Source organism: Pundamilia nyererei, unplaced genomic scaffold, assembly GCF_000239375.1.
Source record: "Pundamilia nyererei isolate P.nyererei 1_Seehausen unplaced genomic scaffold, PunNye1.0 scaffold00076, whole genome shotgun sequence".
In the NCBI taxonomy this organism is placed as follows: Eukaryota; Metazoa; Chordata; class Actinopteri; order Cichliformes; family Cichlidae; genus Pundamilia; species Pundamilia nyererei.
In genome coordinates, this window is record NW_005187477.1 from 154,602 (window position 1) to 173,950 (window position 19,349).

The 19,349-nt window shown below is 41.0% G+C and overlaps 1 protein-coding gene across 1 annotated transcript in view; it reads right to left on the minus strand.

Moving 5' to 3' along the window:
* slc8a2b (solute carrier family 8 member 2b) overlaps positions 1–19,349 on the minus strand; it is a 199,495-nt gene that overhangs the window by 23,193 nt on the left and 156,953 nt on the right. Inside the window, exons 7-13 of the mRNA XM_005737423.2 lie at positions 17,645–17,782; positions 17,313–17,540; positions 16,423–16,818; positions 11,914–12,039; positions 11,491–11,686; positions 10,178–10,308; positions 2,491–2,864 (exon numbers count right to left, since the gene is read on the minus strand). Of these exons, the coding sequence (XP_005737480.1) occupies positions 2,491–2,864; positions 10,178–10,308; positions 11,491–11,686; positions 11,914–12,039; positions 16,423–16,818; positions 17,313–17,540; positions 17,645–17,782 (1,589 nt within the window). The remainder of the gene's footprint in view (positions 1–2,490; positions 2,865–10,177; positions 10,309–11,490; positions 11,687–11,913; positions 12,040–16,422; positions 16,819–17,312; positions 17,541–17,644; positions 17,783–19,349) is intronic.

The window sequence follows — 19,349 nt, forward strand, 5'->3', positions numbered from 1 at the left end:
TCTCCCATCACCAGACCTGTCTCACTAAATTCACTGTCCTGCCAGTCAGTGAACCTGTTTACATCAATGTGGAGCTCCTGGAATCAATATCACACAAGCACGAGTCGTTCAAACTTGTCATAAGTGCTACACAGTTCTGAAAAGGAGAAAGGCTCCGGTGTCAAAAACGTTGCCTGTGAGGTTTGTTACTGTAGACAGTTAGAGCTGGACGTGAAGACGCATCCTATCGGAAGCTCAAAGCACCCCCGCCGGCTCTAAGGAGACCCCGACACGCTGCACAGTGCCATCTGGTGGTGCGACCCGGCTACACAAAAAAGAGCTGCTACACTTATAAATACAACCAAATATGACCTGACGTTACTCGTTAGGTTCTGGTCGATTCACTCCAACACTACCGTGCAGTATAATGTGACACAAACTCAGAAAAGATCCAGCATGAGCATGCTGAGCCTGCCGTCAGGTCAGCTGTGATGAATAATGGATAGGACTGTCGTCTGGCAGGCACAAAGGTGAACCAAAGACAGTGTGGGGAGCGCTGAAAGAGGTGAAGAGAGAATAATGGTAAGAGTAGACATGCGAATAAACAAGAGGAAAGAGGAGGAAGTGAAACAAGAAGAGGATGGAGAGGAGCAAACATCACCACGAAGCACGCGGCAGCTGAAACCTCCCTCTGCCCATTCCTCTTACTGTTACAGAAAAGTTCAATAAAATATACATTTAGCTGGAGTAAAGAGGTGAAAGCATAAATTTCTAATCAATAACAACTTATTTTGAAAATCATACACTCTCTTTACTCCATCCCCTGAATTATTCACCATTCAAAGATCCTTATCCTCTTTTGTGGGCATAAACATGCAGAGCAGCAAAGTCTGAAAGTGAAAGATTATTTGTTTTAATGCATTTTCACTAATTAACTGCAGCAGGAGGCCAGAGGGCTCTGAAATACTCAGCATTTCAAATGAACAGGACATACATCACCCGACCCAATACCATCCTAAATTAATGTAATTGGTCAGATTTAAAATCTTCTTTCTTTCTTTGCTTGCTGACATTAACGCAAAAAAGATCTTTGATTGGAACAAAAGCTTCAGGTCCCAGAATGAGCAGATTTATTTGATAAAATCTGCAGTAGCACATTTTATCAGCCCAGATACGATCTTTTCATACAAATGTTATTGTTGGTATGTTAGCACAGTTTCATACAGGTCTGTGTTCTTGTTGACATGCAATCCTACTGGACATATTTACAACTTTGTTTACAGACGTTTCTGTTCTTATTAACAGGAGGAAGAAAAAGAAGCAAAAAACAGAAAGAACTAGAAAGAAGCGATGTGCATCTATCCACATCAACTGCCACAGATTTGGCATGAAGTGTAATTGTTGTAATGCTTTCTTGTTAATGACACTGGTCTTTGAGTACCCAGTTTCACAGGTACTCATCAGTCACTGCTCTGAAATATTGCTAATCATTAACAGCATCAATACCGTCATCAGTGAGCGCTACTTGGCGTGTCTTCCTGTTTGTTCTGAAATCAATTTCCTTTGTTTTTGTGGGTCTCTAACTGAAGAAACCTACCCTGACACTAAATCATTGTAGTTTTAAAAAATATATGTTTCATCTTCAGCAAATTCCACTTTAAAACATTAGCTGAGGTTTACTCAGCCCTTTAGTTTGGAGATGAATTATCTGACTTTCAGGAGTAGGACCATCTGCCACCACCAGTCCCCATCGAGGCCTTCCCAAACCACAGCTCAATTCTTGATTAAGCCATTCGCCTTTATCGCCTAACAAATGCTGTCAAACCTAAAATGGGGACGTGGGCCCAGCTAGTGAAATAAAATGTAAATGAAACAGGACAGAGGTAACACAATATTCTGTGTCATGTTCTATAGAAACTTAGTTTCCCCCACATATTCTAATTCTGATTGGGATGTTAGTGGTACTGGGGATGGATGGGTGCATGCAGTCACATGGATAAAGGGACAAACAATGAACAATACAGCGTTTAAGATTTTCATCTGCATCTTCATTGACGAGGAGGTTGTGGAAAGTTAATGACAGCAGCCTAATCAGCTGCTGGTTTAGTATGTTTCTTGTAGCCTGGATGAACTTCTGGAGCTGGTAGTCCTTGTTCTGCTCTGCGTAGCGCCACATGAGGCGGTTCCTCACCTGCTTCTTGTGTGGTAAGAGCTGCCCAGCAGCAGGACAAGGACTATCATTACCAGCTGGAGTCCAAGATGATGACATTAGAGTCTAAAAGATGACGGTCGAAAGCTGCTGAGTGATACTGAAGATCAGCACAACAGTGTCCTGGTCAGAGTCTTGGTCACAAGATGGTTGATTTTCAAAATAAAAGCATAAGAGTTTCATTGGTCGTGTTAGATGTGTCCACTCAAATGTTCCTATACAAATTGTGAAAAGCTTTCTCCTCCCTATTACTTACATGTCAAGAACCAGAAGAAGAGCAGCATGATGTCATCCTGACTCACCTGGTCTGGTCGTTGGTGAACTCCAGCTCTCCTCGGGCTTCCTCGAAGTCTTCTCCAGCCTTGGCGGTGCCTGACTCGGTGTGGTACGGCAGGATGACTGTGCCACGGGCGCCTGAGTTGCGCACCACCGTCAACTCCATTGTGCCCACGCTCTCACTCACGCGTACCATTCGTTCGCTAAACGTGAAGATGCCAGCATGGTCGTCATCCAGGATAGTCACCGTGGCCACCAGGGGCTCAACTAAGCGAGCTTTGGGTGCGGCACCCACTTCGTCGCTTTCAAACATCCCCTCTGCATCACCAACACGCAAATTCAACAGGCGGACAAAGAAGTGCTCGTCCTCTTCAAATATGTCATCATCGATTATGCCAATCTAGAAACAGAAGATACCAGAGAACAGCGTGAAACTTTAGCTCCAAACAGGTGAGTGTGAGTGAGATTCCTGTAGTGATTAATAATTCCTGGTCAGTTTTTGTGTCTTGGATTTTAGAGCAAAGCTCAGTGAGACCAGAAGACAGAATAAAAGAAACGTCTCCGTTCAGTGTCCTTCATGTGTAATTATTAATTATTCAAATTTGGACATAACATGTGATTCCTGAGCAGAATCCTATTAGTGAATAATAAGAAGCTTCGGAGAGCTCTGAGGTGGAATTATATGGTCAAAGAGTGAAAATGTCTCTATCCTAGAAGGCCACTTCAACAACGATCCCAGTATTATGTGGAATGCAGTCATGCTACATGCGCTGAATTTAAACTGAACCCTGCTCAGGATGCTTAAGCGCAGTGTTGTTGTATCTGGATGGCTGAGGTGAATATCAAGAGCCAGTCTTTTCCCTCAGCTGCTGGTTCTGTAGTCAACTCTATCCAATCATGTCACTGCACATTAGCAGGTGGCAGGTGGGGATTCCCAAATCAGATCAGGTCTGCGTGTCCAGCCAAGCCTGCCACAGATGGAAGTGTATAAATGTGACTTTTTCTTGCAAGAGAAATAAACACTTAGAAAATACGAAATATCCGGGAGACGTGGAGCTTCACTATAACCCATAAAGAGTTCTGTTTATATTATTATATCCCCTCTCTGTCAGCACTGCTTTTGCAAAAATGTAGATAAAAAAATCCCTATTAAATTTGATTCATGCCACTGTTTAGACAAAATACAAAAAACTAGTGCTGTCAGCGTTAATTTCGCTAAAATCAGGTTAACGTCATGACCGCATTAACGCGGCAAATCTCCGTTGGCGAGTTAACGCAGATCGCCCCTGTGCGTGGTGCTGTACGACGCTAACGTGTTAACGAGCTAACCGCACTAACGCGTTGGCGTCGTGCAGCCCCACGCGCAGGGCGATCTGCGTTAACTCGCCAACGGAGATTTGCCGCGTTAATGCGGTCATGACGTTAACCTGATTTTAATGAGACAGCACTAGTTCAAACGAATGCACATGAAGGCAAATACAGAAGTCACTGAAAAAATGATCATTTGCATTAATTTGTAAAGCTCATCACAAAGACACAGACACCTTTTAATTAGTGCTACTCTCCAAAGTCGAAGCACAGATTTCTTTGATGGACTCTTTCTCACAGCACGGCTTATTATTTGTTACATCATTCTTCCGAAACTTATTTCAGAGCACTTATTAATTAATTAGCAATTAATAATCGTGGAATCATGCTCTGTAGGTACACCTTTTATGTTTTGTTTGTTTTTTTAAATCTGTTGCTTTTATTTTTTACTCTAGTTACTCATGTTGTGTGTGGTTCTCCAGCTGCACCACAGCACACAGAAAGGCACTCCAGAGGGTCATCAATATGGCCGGTACACACCCAGGACACCGGGTGTTTAGGCTGCTGCCATCTGGCAGGAGGTTCAGGCTGCTGAGGTCCCGAACAAACAGACTCAAGGACAGTTTTACAACAGGGTGATAGCCCTGATCAATGCAAATAACTGACCTGACTGGGTACCTCCCTGGACTTTTTTTTTGGGGGGGGGGTTAACAACGGTAAAAACAGAACTAATAATAATATTTATATTTATAACAAGGTGCAACAATAATTAATGTGCAATAATAACTGTGCAATACAAATACACTTGTTCTTCTTTTTTATTACTAAGTTATTATACTGTGTTGTGTTGTTTGTGTTGCGTTGCGATGTGTCGTATCGTGTCGTGTTGTGTTATATGTAGTGCCGACGTAGGACAGTTTTCCAATTTCATTGTACTATTGTACTATGTATGACTGTGCAATGACAATAAAGAGTTATCTTTTATTGCACTCTGTCATACGGCATCACTCATGATTTGTTGTTTTTACATCCCATAGTGCACACAATAAGGAGACAAGGGAGAGAGAGAGAGAGTCACGTCTGATGACAATTTAGTGCCTGAAGAAAGAGTTACTTCAACAAGCTCCAACAAAGCCCAGTACTTTTCAAATTATGCATTTCTTCCTGCTAAAGCTGGAAACTACAAAGGTGTTTCACCACTTGAAGCAAAAACACACCACTGAGTAGAACGAGGAGGAGATACAAGCAGCAAAAGTAAAAAGCCGTTTAAGTAACTTAAACTCCTCCGTAGGTAGAAAGTATCTTTCAATTGTATAATGTGACAGTACTGTGCAGTGTTGTATGGTTCATTAGAAAATAAGGATGTATAATTCATTTACTGATGCCTGGAAGCGTCAATAAAATATCAGCAATGTTGACACCGTCAATTTTTTTTGAAATATTGTATAAATTTTAGGATCTATTGCCCAACCACCAAAGTCCGTTTGTTTCTATAACCCATTAAAACACAATAAATGTTGGCCAACGTACTGTACAACCAGTAAAACCATCAAGCAGTGGGGGTAAATGACACTGTGAATTAGAGCTAGTCTGAAAGTGAAGAGGTCTGTGAGAAGAGGTGAAGTTAGTGAGTTAATTGACCTAATCTGACGTGGGAGGCTATTGCAGAGTTCTGGAGCATTAACTGAGAACAACCATTCGGCTGTAAGAGCCAACTGGGAATTAAGAATAGCTGAAAACTGCTGATCAATGGACCCGAGAGAGAAGCATGGATCTGATAGGTAACGTGGATTAAACCCCTGCAAGTACTTGTATGAGAAATAATGTTTTTATAATTGATCCTATACATCACCGTCATACATCAGCAAATTCAACTATTTAAGAATAGTTGAAATATGATCATGCTATTAGTTTTGCTCAGTCCAAAATATAACAAACTGCAGAATTATGTTTGTAAGCTCATTAATAGAAAGAAATGGTTGAAATTTACTTAAAAGTCTAAATTTAAGACAAGAATCAAAAACATACAAATCAAATTCTTTACCTGAGGTTTGAAACATGATGTCAGAGACCCAAGAACCATGTTGGGGTCTTCTCTGTTTTCTTTATATTATTGTAGGGTCTTTACTTCACAATATAAAGCACCATCAGGCAACTGTTGTGGTTTTTTTGATGCTATATAAATAAAACTGAATTGCATTAAAGTAATAAGAATTCAATTAGTCTGATTTTAAATGGATTTCTCTTTGTTGTGACAGTTGTTTTTATACTGTTCCCTCGTAGCGCCAAGAGTACAACCAGTACACTTTTTATGTGCTGACAAATTACATAATAAACTGTAAATCTGTAGAACGTGGACTTACAAAAACATTGTTTTTAAGGCATTTGTTAAACTAGTCTTCAACTTAAATAATCCTTTCATGTTGTTTTTAGACAGTTTGGACACAATTAAATATTTGAAGACATCGGCTTCAGGGAGTTTTACACACTGATTCATTAAATGAATATCAGAATCAGAATACCTTATTGATCCCAAAGGAAATTATGGGTTACAGCAGGCTGCATGCTGGTTGGACCCCTTCCGTTTAACTCTAAAATGATAAAAGTAGCAAAACCTCATCAGGCTGGCTCTGATAACAATGCAATCAGTCTGTCAAACACTAAAACTAAACACGCATTTTTATCTGATTTTAGTTAGTTTAGAGAACAAACAATATTTTTTTAAAGATTTATTTGGGCTTTTATTATTTTCATTACAGAACAGCAGAGCAGACAGGAAAGGAGGATGGAGAGCGGGTGAATGGTCTGGGGTGGAGTTAAACTCTGCTCTATAGCTCTCAGCACTCTTACAATATTATTTGATGTTTTAGTTTTGGTTTAGATTTAGTTTCCTAGAATAACCATCGCTTATAGCACAGGCATTGCTGTCTCTTGTCTTGAGTGTTTCCTGTGCTAACTGCTAAAACACCAGAAAACCAAAGTTCTTGAAAATCGTATTTATTACCAACAAAAGTGCAAAGAAATGATGCCGATCATTATCATTAAACTACAACTCAGTCACCAATGAAAGACTACCCAGAGTGTTTATTGGATTCAGACAACAGTAACTCTCCTGTGTCGTTTCTAATACAAAGCTGTGTTTTATAATTGAATGTCTCATCTCTGTTACTAATGGGGCCGATTTGCCTACTTCAGATACAGCACAGACCTTCATTCAATCAGCAAATATGAAGTGACAGTTAATTTAATCTTCATTATGCTGAAGAAGGAAACTTTGTGCGTGGCTCTGTGTGAGGCCACAAGCATAGCGCCTGGTCTGCAAATAATGCAGATTAAAAATTGATCAAATGAAATTTTGTGCCTTAAGTAATCAGACAAAGTAATGATCAGCTGCATTTATTTGACTGGAATAAACTGTGCTGAGAAGAGGAGACACGTTTTCAGAACTGCTAATTGTCTCCTTTTTTTTGACACAACAATTATGACTCTTCATTACAACAAAGAGTGCTGACAATGAGACCTGTTATTGGCTCTGTCAGATTGATCTCTCTCGTATAGTCAGAGCCTGTGAAGGCTGCGGTGACCGTCACACAGTGGAACTAATGCGACAGAGAAAGTGGAGCTCTGGCAGAGAGCTGAAGTATTCAAGTTTAATTGGTTTCCCTGCTGCTCGTTTCTAACTGGAACGGCGTTCGATGAAATCGGTGCTGGTGAAAAGGATGACACCGACCTTTGTAATATAGTTACTCCACATCTGGCCATCCGCTCACTCGTGGTGGAGGGGCCAATTTATGCAGCCAGTTTTTCAGATGTCCACACTTCTTCTTATTTAATGTGGCTCTTTAGGCTATTGCACCACCCTCCACTCATCCCCACTTCCTTCTGATCTCCCATCACATTTTGAATCCAAGCACGGATTAGCCGGCTTACCATGTCTCCTTTTAATGCAGACAGCATGCAGCACTTTAGAGATAATATTCTTGGTTTCACATTAAGAAAAACATCTTTATTGTGTTATTTGATCCCAAATTCAAAGGTTTTGACATTTGTAGTAAAAGATGGGGAACTCTGAAGCACTTCACTTCACTGATCATCGAAAACTAAACTAAAAACAGTTTTTTACAGTAATAGTGCTGAATTATTGGAAGCAGCAGGCAGTTTTTGAAGGTTGAGAAGGAGGCAGTACAAACACGTTCACTTAATCACAAAGGTACTGGAATCTTAAAATAAAACGCAGATCTTTAATGAAAAAGTAATGAGTTAGAAAAACACAAAAACCAAGCTTGAAAAAGGGTTTCATCTCTAAATGTGAGTAAAAGCAAGAAGCAGCAAGCTCTGTTAGTTATTGTGAGCCCTTGATTAAATGAACAGGAAGAGACTGACTGACATTTTAATTTCAGTGGTTACCAAGATACAGAAACTGTGTCTGACATCTGCTTGTCGACTTTTCTTCAGAAGTTTTAAAGGTTGGGCTGAAAATGGTGATCCAGCGTAGAAGCACCAAAATCCCACAGTTCCTCCTCACTTAAGTGTGACGTTTTTTTACACATAACTCAAACATCTGGATTTTTTAAAGCTTTAGGTCAGGGGGACATGAGTGCTCAGACCGGCACAGGCAGTATCAGCTCATTACTGCCTGCTTGGCTTCACTTCCACTAATTTGAGGGGCTGAATTGGACGTCTCCATCGTGTTTGTGCTCTTTGTGCATCGGTGAAATGTGCTAACAAATAATATGCCGTGCAGTGAGAAAGAGTCAATCAGAGAAGTCTCTGTATCGGGTTCTGAGAGTCAAAGTATTTTATTTAGATTAGCACTAATTAAAAGGCATCTGTGTCGTTGTGACGGAGCTTTAAAATGTCCAGAAGCAGCTTGTTAAACAAACTTGCTAGTCTTAGTTAATAGATAACTTAGCAGTGAACCAACACGACTGGTTTACGTGAGAGGTGAGTGATAACTGCCATCTTTGGGATTACAGAATTGCCACAGGCTTCAATATCATCTCTATTTTTTCTAATACTTTGATTTTATGTTTAGAATTTCAGCTGCTCATAGATTCTCAGCAAACCCGTGACTTTCTGCTTTACATTCATGTTAGTGGGAACAAACATAACCCACATGTAGAAGCAGCAGAATGAGCAGTAGTAGTCTGACTGGAAGCAACAGTATTTTTCCCTCCCAGCCGCGAACCCGGGCTTCTGTTTTTCCAGAGCCTTTGTCTGTCTCTCCTCCCGGGACTCTCATTATGTATCTCCTCATCCCTCTCCCACCTCTTTCTCCTCACTTTGATCTCCTTGGAAATCTTCCCAGATTTCACAGTCACTGTGGAGGAAGCCCGCAGAGTGTTTGTGCATTTTTATAAAGTAAAACTCTCAGTCCAGAGCTCCTCCTGCACCAAAGCTGGTGACTTACCGTGTGTAGGTCCTAATTAGAAAATCAGCTGAATTAGAAATCTCTTCATTAACTTGGAGCTCAAAGCTTTTGGGATGAACTGACAGGTATATTTCATAATTCATATAATCAGCTATACAGTTTCCCACAGGGGTCATTAAAGATTCAACTTGTCTCCAAAAAAACCTTCAATAAATCTTTAACACTGAAGTTCCCTTATTGTCAAACTCATCTTCCATCTGGCACGATGAAGGAAGAGAGTACTCTTAAACTGTGTCTGTGTCGTGGTCACTGCTGTGTCCTCACTTCTCTTTTTGTTCCTCCTTTGTGCTTCTAACACTTTTCACTGTTTCTTCTGTGCATCAGTGTCTGAGCCTCCCTCTGTCTGTGTTCACTCGCTCTTTTTACTTCCTGTTTTATTATGAAGTTTTTGCTTTGTCCCTTTCAGAGTTTAAGATTTATAAGACTGCTTCCACGTTCAAGCTTCAGCCGTGTCTTGTTTCCCTGTACTTGTATTTCTGCCTCTCAGAAAGCAAAACTCTTGAGCGTCTTGGATCCAAATGGCCAACATTAACATACCAAAACCTGTACAGGGAGAACATGCAAACTCCACATGGAAATGCTCAGCCTGACTTCAAACCCAGCGACACTAATGCTGCGAGCAACACTGATAACCGCTGAAAGGCCTGCTACAGTTTCTGCATCCATAAGATCCATGCCAGGGTCAGCTGGGGTCTGAGTGATGTAACTTTTAACATCAGATGGTGAGGACAAGACTCCCTGTAGTATTTTGTGATTGTGTAAACTGGCCTGAGCTTATATAAAAGGAACAGCTACTCATCCGTACTGTCAGCAGCTGTCCACGTCCCCAACAAAGTATACGCCCCACCTGAGTCACTGTTGTTGTGTTCCTGTGATTTTTTGTATACGGTTAACCTTGTGTTTCTTTGTTTTTAATAAAAGGATGTTTTTTAAATGGCAGGTTATCTTCTCTTCGCAGTCTTCCCTGAACTCACCTTGATCTCTTTGCAAGTCTCTCCAGGCTTGAACACCAGCGTTCCTTCGGTGTATTCGTAATCTGATCCAGCGTTGGCTGAACCATCTTCTGTTCTGTAGTCCACATAGAAAGTGTTCTCTCCCAGACCACCTAAACAACAGAAATAAAACACAGTTACACTGGATATATTACACAATATTATTTCTGTGAGCTGTATCTATCTGTACTGTGATGTTCACACTCTTACAAAACCTATATAGGAAGATAAGCTGACTCTCAGTTACTTTTGCATTTATGTTGCTCGTGTTTTTCACCAGCAGATTTTGTTTTCCTTATGATTTCAGAACTGAAGCCAAAGCGCTTTGAGCCAACTGTTGTTGAGATTTGGAGCAATATAAATAAATAAATACATATGAATAAAACTGAACTGAATTTAACTGAAATACATTTATTCAACGTATCTAAAGAGGGACTCTATTTTAAATGTGGATGAATTTAGACTTCCTTTTACATGCTAGTGATTGTCTTGGAGTGTCTAAATCTATTCATGACTAAAACTGGAGGTGGAAACCAGAGCTTTGTACATAAGGTGCACAAAGGTCTAATGAGTGAGATTTTAAAAAGGAAACATGAACAAACAAATTTAAGAATTTGAAGGAAATAGTCATGAATCTACAGGCTGAAATGTATGCATCTGGATTTTTGACTCCTGAATGTGTGTGTGTGTGTGTGTGTGTGTGTGTGTGTGTGTGTGTGTGTGTGTGTGTGTGTGTGTGTGTGTGTGTGTGTGTGTGGGAGGGGGGAATCCTATTCAGCTGTATTATGTATAGCTGTCCATCAATCAGTGCCTCCCATCTAGGCGCCTTAGAATCAGGCATATATATCAGAAACTCTGACATACTTAATAAAGCTGTGTGAAAAAATTGCTTTCGTACTGTGACCACATGGATGGGTCAAAATGTGGTAGCTGGTCATTGACAATCACTCCAAAACCCCCCAAAAACCTTTTCTTGGGATTCCTCAAAACAAGCTACGTGAAATTTTTTCAAACTGCTGTGTTAAAAAAAGAAATTCTGTTTAAGCACGGGTTACTGCAGGCTCTCTTTAAAGTGCTTCTTTTATAAGTACTTTTACAAGTAATTAAATGTCTTCCTTTAGGTTCAGTGGAGGAAACTGACCACGGGTCGGATCCAAGACAGAAAAAGTTTAGATCAAATGTTGCACTGATTTGTAGAACAGAAAGATTTTATGCTTTATTACCACAGCAGCTCTCAGCCTCTTGTCTTATTTATGTGGACTCATTATAAGCTTATGCGTAATTCATTTCGCTACCTTGACACGCCACAGCCAGCATCAGGACGCCGCAGTTCTCCATGCACTGACTGTGAGGACTCTCAAATGAGATGCGGCTGCACACAGCCATGTCGTCGTCTTCTGGGGCCTCCTCGTCAGCTACGGCTGTGCGCCGCGCGTGGTCCGCTGCATGCTTCTTCAGGACGTTTCCAGCTCCGATCATCATACGAGTCGCCTTCAGGGAGAGGAAGAGGAGGATGAGGGGTTAAAGGAAACAAAGAGTACAGAATTATTTTTAGAAGCCCTTGAACTACTTTATGCGTTCCCACAGTTCTGGACAACCTTGTGTGTTTACCTCAGGGCCTAAGAGAGAGAGACAGTGTGTGTGTGTGTGTGTGTGTGTGTGTGTGTGTGTGTGTGTGTGTGTGTGTGTGTGTGTGTGTGTGTGTGTGCGTGTGTTACCTGAATGCGGTAAAAAGCTCGGCTCTTCTGCTGGTGCAGCAAGGCGTAGTAGTTGGCCAGCTCCACCAGCTGGTCCAGCTCTTTATCAGGATATTTCTGCTTCAACTCCTTCAAGATACGAATCACCTGGAGGAAAGATGAGAGGACACAAATCTGCTTAAGATGGAATCGACACGACAGAAGAGCGAGACATTCTCATCACGTACAGTTTCTGCAGACACGTTTCCACTCACGTAAAAGAAAAGAATTTCTCACTGCCTCCAAGACTAAATATTTTATATGTTTTCAGGCTTTTTTTTAAATTACACGTCTCAGATATATGCACAGCTTTTTTAGGACTTTGATTGGATCAATGCAACACTTTGATACTTTTCTTTTTCAGCCATTCTGTTGCAGGTTTGCTGCTGTGACAGATGGTTGTGACTTCAGAGTACTTTGCTATGCAGAGGAGTTTCTGGTCGACTCCGGGTCCTGTGGCTGCCCAAATCATCACTCCTCCACCCCGTGTAATAGTTGGTATGCAACTGGTATGAACTGCTGTGCATAGTGACCAAACATTGGTCTCGTCTGTTTGAAGGACATCGTTCCAGAAATTTTGGGCTTTGCTCAGACATAATTTTGCAAACTTAAGCTGTTCTGTCTTTTTTAGAATTCCTGGGAAGACTGAGGAATTGTGTTAACACACAACTAATGCTCCAGACCAGCAAACTGTCAAAACTTCTGTACTTCTACAGTACAGGTACATCTAGTTTTTTACAAGATTGCATCAAGTCTTAGAGATATAAAATACAAAAAAGGCTAATGCAGAAATGTCTTATATACTTTTTCAGTTTCATAACAACAGAATCACTGCATCTTTTCTCTAAAAGCTTGAGCTATCAAAACGATGACATTTTGAAATAATAACCTCCAACAACTTTCAAGCATTAAAAGAGAAAATGTCATCAGTTAAAGGAATAAATTACCCCTTTGCTGTCCAAAGACAGTCACACAAAGAGGCCTGATGTCTAATTACATTTGATCACATGAGTTGGTGCAGAAAACATCCCACATTTGTGCTACTTGAAATGGTCAGTAAACAAATCAAAACTAAACAAAACTAACATAACGCCTTTTCTCCATAACGATATCCAGTCAGGTGATGTTTCACTTCCACCAGATACAATATGATTTACAGTTTTAATCAGCAGTTATTATCCTGCTTCCTACTAATCGCCTTCACAATATAACCACATACTGTATTAGAATAGGTGAAGCTGATCTGGTGTTAGGATATATTTTTGCATGTCACTTTGAAAAAGATATAACATAACCCACTCTCAGTCTGTACCAGGTACTCTGCAGATTTACAAATAGACCATTAAGCAAACACAAATATGGTAATACTTAAAATATTTCTTTCATTTTCTCTACACAACATGAAACACAGGTTGTTTCTGGCATTTTAATGGGAGCTGTGAACCTGCTCTTAAAATATGTAAAAATGCGCAGGTCTGACTCCCCTGATGGGCTCTTCTTTGTCTTGTTTACAAGGACTGAAAGAGACAAAAACATTGATGATGGGTATGGAAAATAAGTCTGTCTGTCAACATTATTAGACAAGCAAGACTAAGTCAGTCTTGCAGATTTTGATAAGCACCTTTGGCCTGTGCTACCAGGTGTAGAGAGAGGATCCAAATGCCTATCAGGAATCTCAAAGAGATGCAAAGAGGAACTTTATTAGTTTTCTAAATAAAAAAGAGAACAAAATGCTGTGCACAACACCAGTGAGAGAACCTGGAAGGAAGTAATGAAACTGAGTCACAAAAAACAGATAACAAAAAACCTTGTAGACAAACAAGAGTGAACAGCGTGTTTCCTTGTTAATGTGTTATTTTTTCAGTTCTGGATGTATTTGCAAGACTCGGTGTGGCGTGATTAACTTTTAGAATTTCTTTGGATCTGAATCCAGAACTTTTGTGAAGGATTCTTTGTAATGTGGATTAAAATAGTCCTGCTGGATCCAGGGACTCGGGCCATATGTGGTCTGCTTTGCTCTGTCTTCCCTCTAAGAGCGACTGTTAGCAAAAAAAGAAATAACCCTTTTCAGTGTAACCTGTATGTGCTGCATATGCATGGAGCCAGGTTTCACAGTAAGTGATAGCTCAGTATCAATAAAGGAGTGAGTGGTCCTGAAGGGGTCACCTCAGTGAGAGGAAGTGAAGCCCACAGCCTGAGGCTGCGTTCTGCCTCTGCACACATTTACATCAAGTTTCTGCCCACACAGCGAACTCAAATAGCAAAACTGCAGGGGTGGAGTGCACTCGACACTTTCAGCTGGCTTTCAGGGTGCGAACCTACCTAAAAGGCCATTTAGCACAATATTATCAGCAGAATAACGTTTAACCCTCAACTTTAAGGCTACTTTTTCTCTGGTACTAAATACAGTACCGTACATTTCAGTACAGCTTGTGATATCTGAGCATGAACCGCACATACAGCCAAATTAGGAGTAAAAAAGCTAAATGTAATTACATTTCTAAAACTCCAATTATGTAAGTATGGGCAGCATCTTCAAACTTGTCACCCAAGTCCAAGATAAACTGTGAAAGTACCTGTGAAAGGCAACTTTAAAAAAGTCCACTTTGGAGCACATTTTAGCTTAAAATATTAGAATGATATTTTAAAGCCTGGTGTAATTGGGCCAGAAAAATGATGTGGATGAGGACCTGTTTGTCTCTCAGTTCTTACTGTCTGTCTAGCTTTTATTTTAATAAAGTTTCTTCCCAAGAGTCTCATTTCTCTGCTTTTCTCATTTTCCATCCTCAGTTCTAAATCAAGTAAATTATATTTATAGAGCCAAGTATTACAAGGTCTCCTCAGGGGGTTTTATGATTTGTACTGTTGATAGATTTTCAGTTCAGATAAGAAAAAAGTTTGTTCTACTCCTCAAAAGTAAGAGCGGTTAATCTTTTCACAGCAGATGTAAATGGGCATATTGTCATCTGCATTCCAGACAGGTGCAAAGCAGCGATTGTTAACAAAATGAGATTATAAAGTGCAGAACAAAGCATGCATGCTTCACTCGAGGAAATGGAAATTTAAACTGGAGACACATTTATCTGCATTTGAGGCGCTTAACACATTTATCAGACGAGATTTCATAAAAACAAGAAAACGCAAGTACTTTAGAAATCTGTTAAAAACTTGTTCAAAAAACTAAAAGTTATGTTTTTATTTATGAGGCAAAATAACAAACTTTTTACATGTGTTCTGAGCCAGAAGCCAGAAAATAATGAAGCACATATTCAAATACTTAAATTAAATCTTCTGTTCTGCTTTTTTGTAACACAGTAGATTTGTAAATTTAATAATTATATTTTAGTATGAAAAATATAATTTAGACTAAGGAGCGTGGGCCTGTGGCAGAAACCTTACACTGGGTGGTGTTTGAAATGTACTGAGCACTCTATCTTTCTGTCTCCTGCTGAGAAATAATCCATTATTTTTCTGCAATTCTGTCGTCTTGATGCACGCTCCATCATCCAGGAAAGAAAATCTCCAAAAGTTGATTGTGTTCATCTGGACGTAACGTTTTGTGGGAGAAACGTTTCGTCACTCATCCAGGTGACTTCTTCAGTCTCAGCTGACTGCAGGTTTCAATCTTATAAACAGCACATTTGCATAATGACTGAAACCAGCCCAGTGAAGCTATACCCAGGGGATAGCTTCACTGGGCACCAAGTCTGTATGGTTTACCGAAGATACATAAACAGGGTGCACCTTTAAGACAGATTGTCTGCATGACCAACTCTGTCACCTATAACATCTCCAAGTTTCTGGCTTCGATCCTCAACCCGCTGGTGGGCAGCTCTGAACACCACATCCAGGACACCCTGGATTTTGTTGAGAAGGTGAGAGATGTCATTATGGAGGCAGACGTCCAGATGAACACAATCAGCTTCTGGAGAACTACAATTCTGTCCTAAAACAGCAGAAGGTTTAGATTTTTCACCAACATAAAAATGTGGGAAATCCAATTATGAAATGAATATATGGTAAGCCACATATGCAATGACCCCAGAGTCCAAATGGATTTACATTCTAAAGATTACATGAAAATGAAACACTTGTTTCTTCATTTCCTCACTTTGAACACAGATTTTCCACACATAGCACTAAGATGTTCTGCACAAACCAGAAATGCATCTGAGGAATGGAAAGAAAAACTTTGTTTGCATAGTGACAATGTTAAAATGTGCAGTAACAAGTGCTCCATTGGTTTTTGTTGTTTTCCTGTCTGTCTTCAGAAATATTTTTATTTATGTTTTGACTCTCTGGTTTGCTGATCTCATGGTTGAAGTTCACCTGTTTTATAGGAAGACCTTTCACACAGTTTTATGTAACACATCATCTGGCGTGTAACTGAATCTCTCAAACTAACAGTCTAATGTTTGATTCTGATGTTGTGCTTGTGATCAGATGCTCTCCTATGCTGCTCTCTGAAGATTCTTCCCGTCTCTGTCTCACCTCCTTGCGGCTCTCATCCAGCTCCTTGCTGCTTTCCACATTGACTGTAGCGCTGGTGGAGTGGGGCAGATTGGCTCCCCCTCCTGTTCCCACGGCTCCTGCTGCCGCTCCAATGTTGTTGGCTGTGGCGCCTGTGGTCCCGTCCTGAGTGCCGCCCCCACAGTTTTCAGCAGGAACCACAGCGCCCCCTCGCGCTGGGAACTTGCCATCTATGATCATCTCCATGCCGCCTTTGTTGGGTGTCAAATCCCCTTCAGTCTCGACAACGATGCCATGGCGCTTGTCGGCTCGGTAACGCTTGCCCATGTATTTGTAGAAGAGCAGGCGCCGATCAGCGATCCAAGCCAGGATGACGCAGACAGGGAAGAAGAGCAGGGTGACCAGGGCCTCCCACACCTGAAACACACATGGAGATTATAAAGTTAGAACTATTATAGTTGTTAAAGATCAGTCATCCATCCATCCATCATCTTAACAGCTGAAGTAACTCTGAAGGAGGAGCCCTGAACCCGGGATCTACTTGCTGTGAGGCGACCTGGCCCATAAGGAAACAACAGTATGTGGTCACATTTGAATTCACAAGTTAACAACACTACTTGTGTGGAAAAAAGAATAAGAGATATCTTTGCTTAGAAGTTTGTCCATCAGCAAGCAGGAAGAAGACTATATTAACCTGTCTCCCGCCACATATTCCCCAACCTCTAAAACAAAAGACAAAAACTGCTCCGTGTCAAAACCATTTCCTGATCACTTCGCTTCACGTCTTCATGTTAGATGGTTCATTTGAGAACTTACCAATTTACCAAAATGATGAATAAATATCTGGTATGTTGCCACTGCACCTCTGAGCTCACTGATTCTTTCATCCTCTCACACTGAGTCTGCCTCACCTCCACGACACCCGGCGATATGATAGACAGGATAAGGTAGAGCCAGATGTAGGCGAAGATGCTCCAGAACGCGGTGATGAAGAACACCCGCAGATGTTTGATCTTCCGGCTCTGGCCGTTGGGGATCACCCACACGCAGATCCCGATGATCACAAACATGTTGAAGGCAGCACTGCCGACGATGGTTCCTGGACCCAACTGGCCAGCCTTGAATTCGTGACCACACACCTGCAAAAAGTTTGTAACAGGGAGAGGAAAGACAAGTCTACTTACCATCTGCATCTCAATAAACGATACACAGAGTTACTGTGTGTGTGTGTGTGTGTGTGTACCTCTATAACAGAGAGCAGTATCTCTGGAGCGCTGGAGCCCAGAGCCATGAGCGTCAGATTGGACACTGTTTCATTCCAGATTCGAACCGTCATCACTGACGTTTCCCCGTTAGGCATAGTGATGGTCACCTCCTTCTCCTGTTGGCCCAAACACACAATTTGTGTTACCATGCTTGATGTAAATAATCGGGACTACGTAGAAGGATGAAGATGTAACCTGCCCCACCCTAGGCTGAACAGAGAGTTAGGAAGATGCCAGTCCACGGTCTGTGTAAACCTCCACATCCTTATCAGATTATTTCTTCTTCTTCATCCACCAAGTAGTCATAGATACGCTGTTCATACCCCAAAAGAAGCGGCTCGTTCATGCACTGTTCGCTTCTATTCAGATTTTTTAAATTAGACACTGAATGGAGAGACTCGTTCTCTTTTCTGCTGTCACTCCTCTTACTTTAGGCAGATTTTCACGGTACCTTTTACAGTTTTTCAGTTTTGGTCAAAACTGTCCAGAGAAATCTCTCAAATCTCTCCCCGTTCATGTACACTGGGAAGCTAAAGTGAGGTTAGAGTGAGACATGCAGAAAATCTCGTCTGAAATTTTGGTATTTAATCTGCCGCTGTGACCTCAATTTTCACCCTACAGCCATCATGTTACCTGCAAAATGTAGCTACACGTGTTTGCTTTTCAAAAAGCCATGCCTCAAAGCCCACACATGCATACTTTTTGAACTACAGCCATTTGTTTCAGAGGAATGCCATCATGTGCTTTCATTCATGAGTTTCCAACAGTCATGGAGAGAAAGAAAAAATCTTTTTTAACTTGCTCTCCTTGTCACAGTCTGCTCAGGCAAAGTGCATGGAGTGCAAAGAGTGGACCCAGGTCTGGACATACTAAAACTCAAACATAACTGATGATGAGCGGTTTATTTAGGCAGACAAAACAGTACAAAATAAAAGGACAAAAACAACATAAAACTAAACAATGACCTACACTGGGTAAACTAGAAAAGAAACAAGAACCAAGAAAAATCTTGGCGAACAGAAAACAAACAAGAAAAACTCTAAACATAGCAAAGTGATATGGAAATCTGAAAGCACGACATGGCATGGGAAAAACGCAGACGATCCGGCAAGGAGTGACTGAAAACGCATGGACTAAATACACACAGGAGGATAATGAGGGAAGTGGGAACACATGGGGAAATGGCTGACACACATGAACATAACGACATAATGTCTACTAATTCAGTTTGCATGTTGAAGTATTTCTGGTCAAGATATATAAGATTGTTAGTATGTTAGGCAAGGTCCTTAAAGGAACAGAATAGTTGTTTAAATGTGTTATTGGTTGACAGAGCACTCGGCATAGAAAAATAGGAATCTAAGTAGCAGCCAGTCCACACCTCCCTGTTGTTTCAAGAGTGAAAAACCAAGAAGGATTTTCTTTTTTGCTAATACGTTTTCCATGGTGATCTGTATGAGCCTCTGGACAGTAAAAAGTCACTGTTCTCACATGCTGGGGCTGCAGATAATGCAGTGGGGCTGTATCCCAATTCAGGCTCTGCAGCCTTAAAGGCCGCATTTTAAGGCCGATTATGTCACAGCGACGCGACGGAGGCTGTCCCAATTCAAAGGCTGCTCGAAATGCGGCCCTCAAATGCGTCCTTCATTTCCCTGAATTTTAAGGACGTGGCGGTGTAGACTT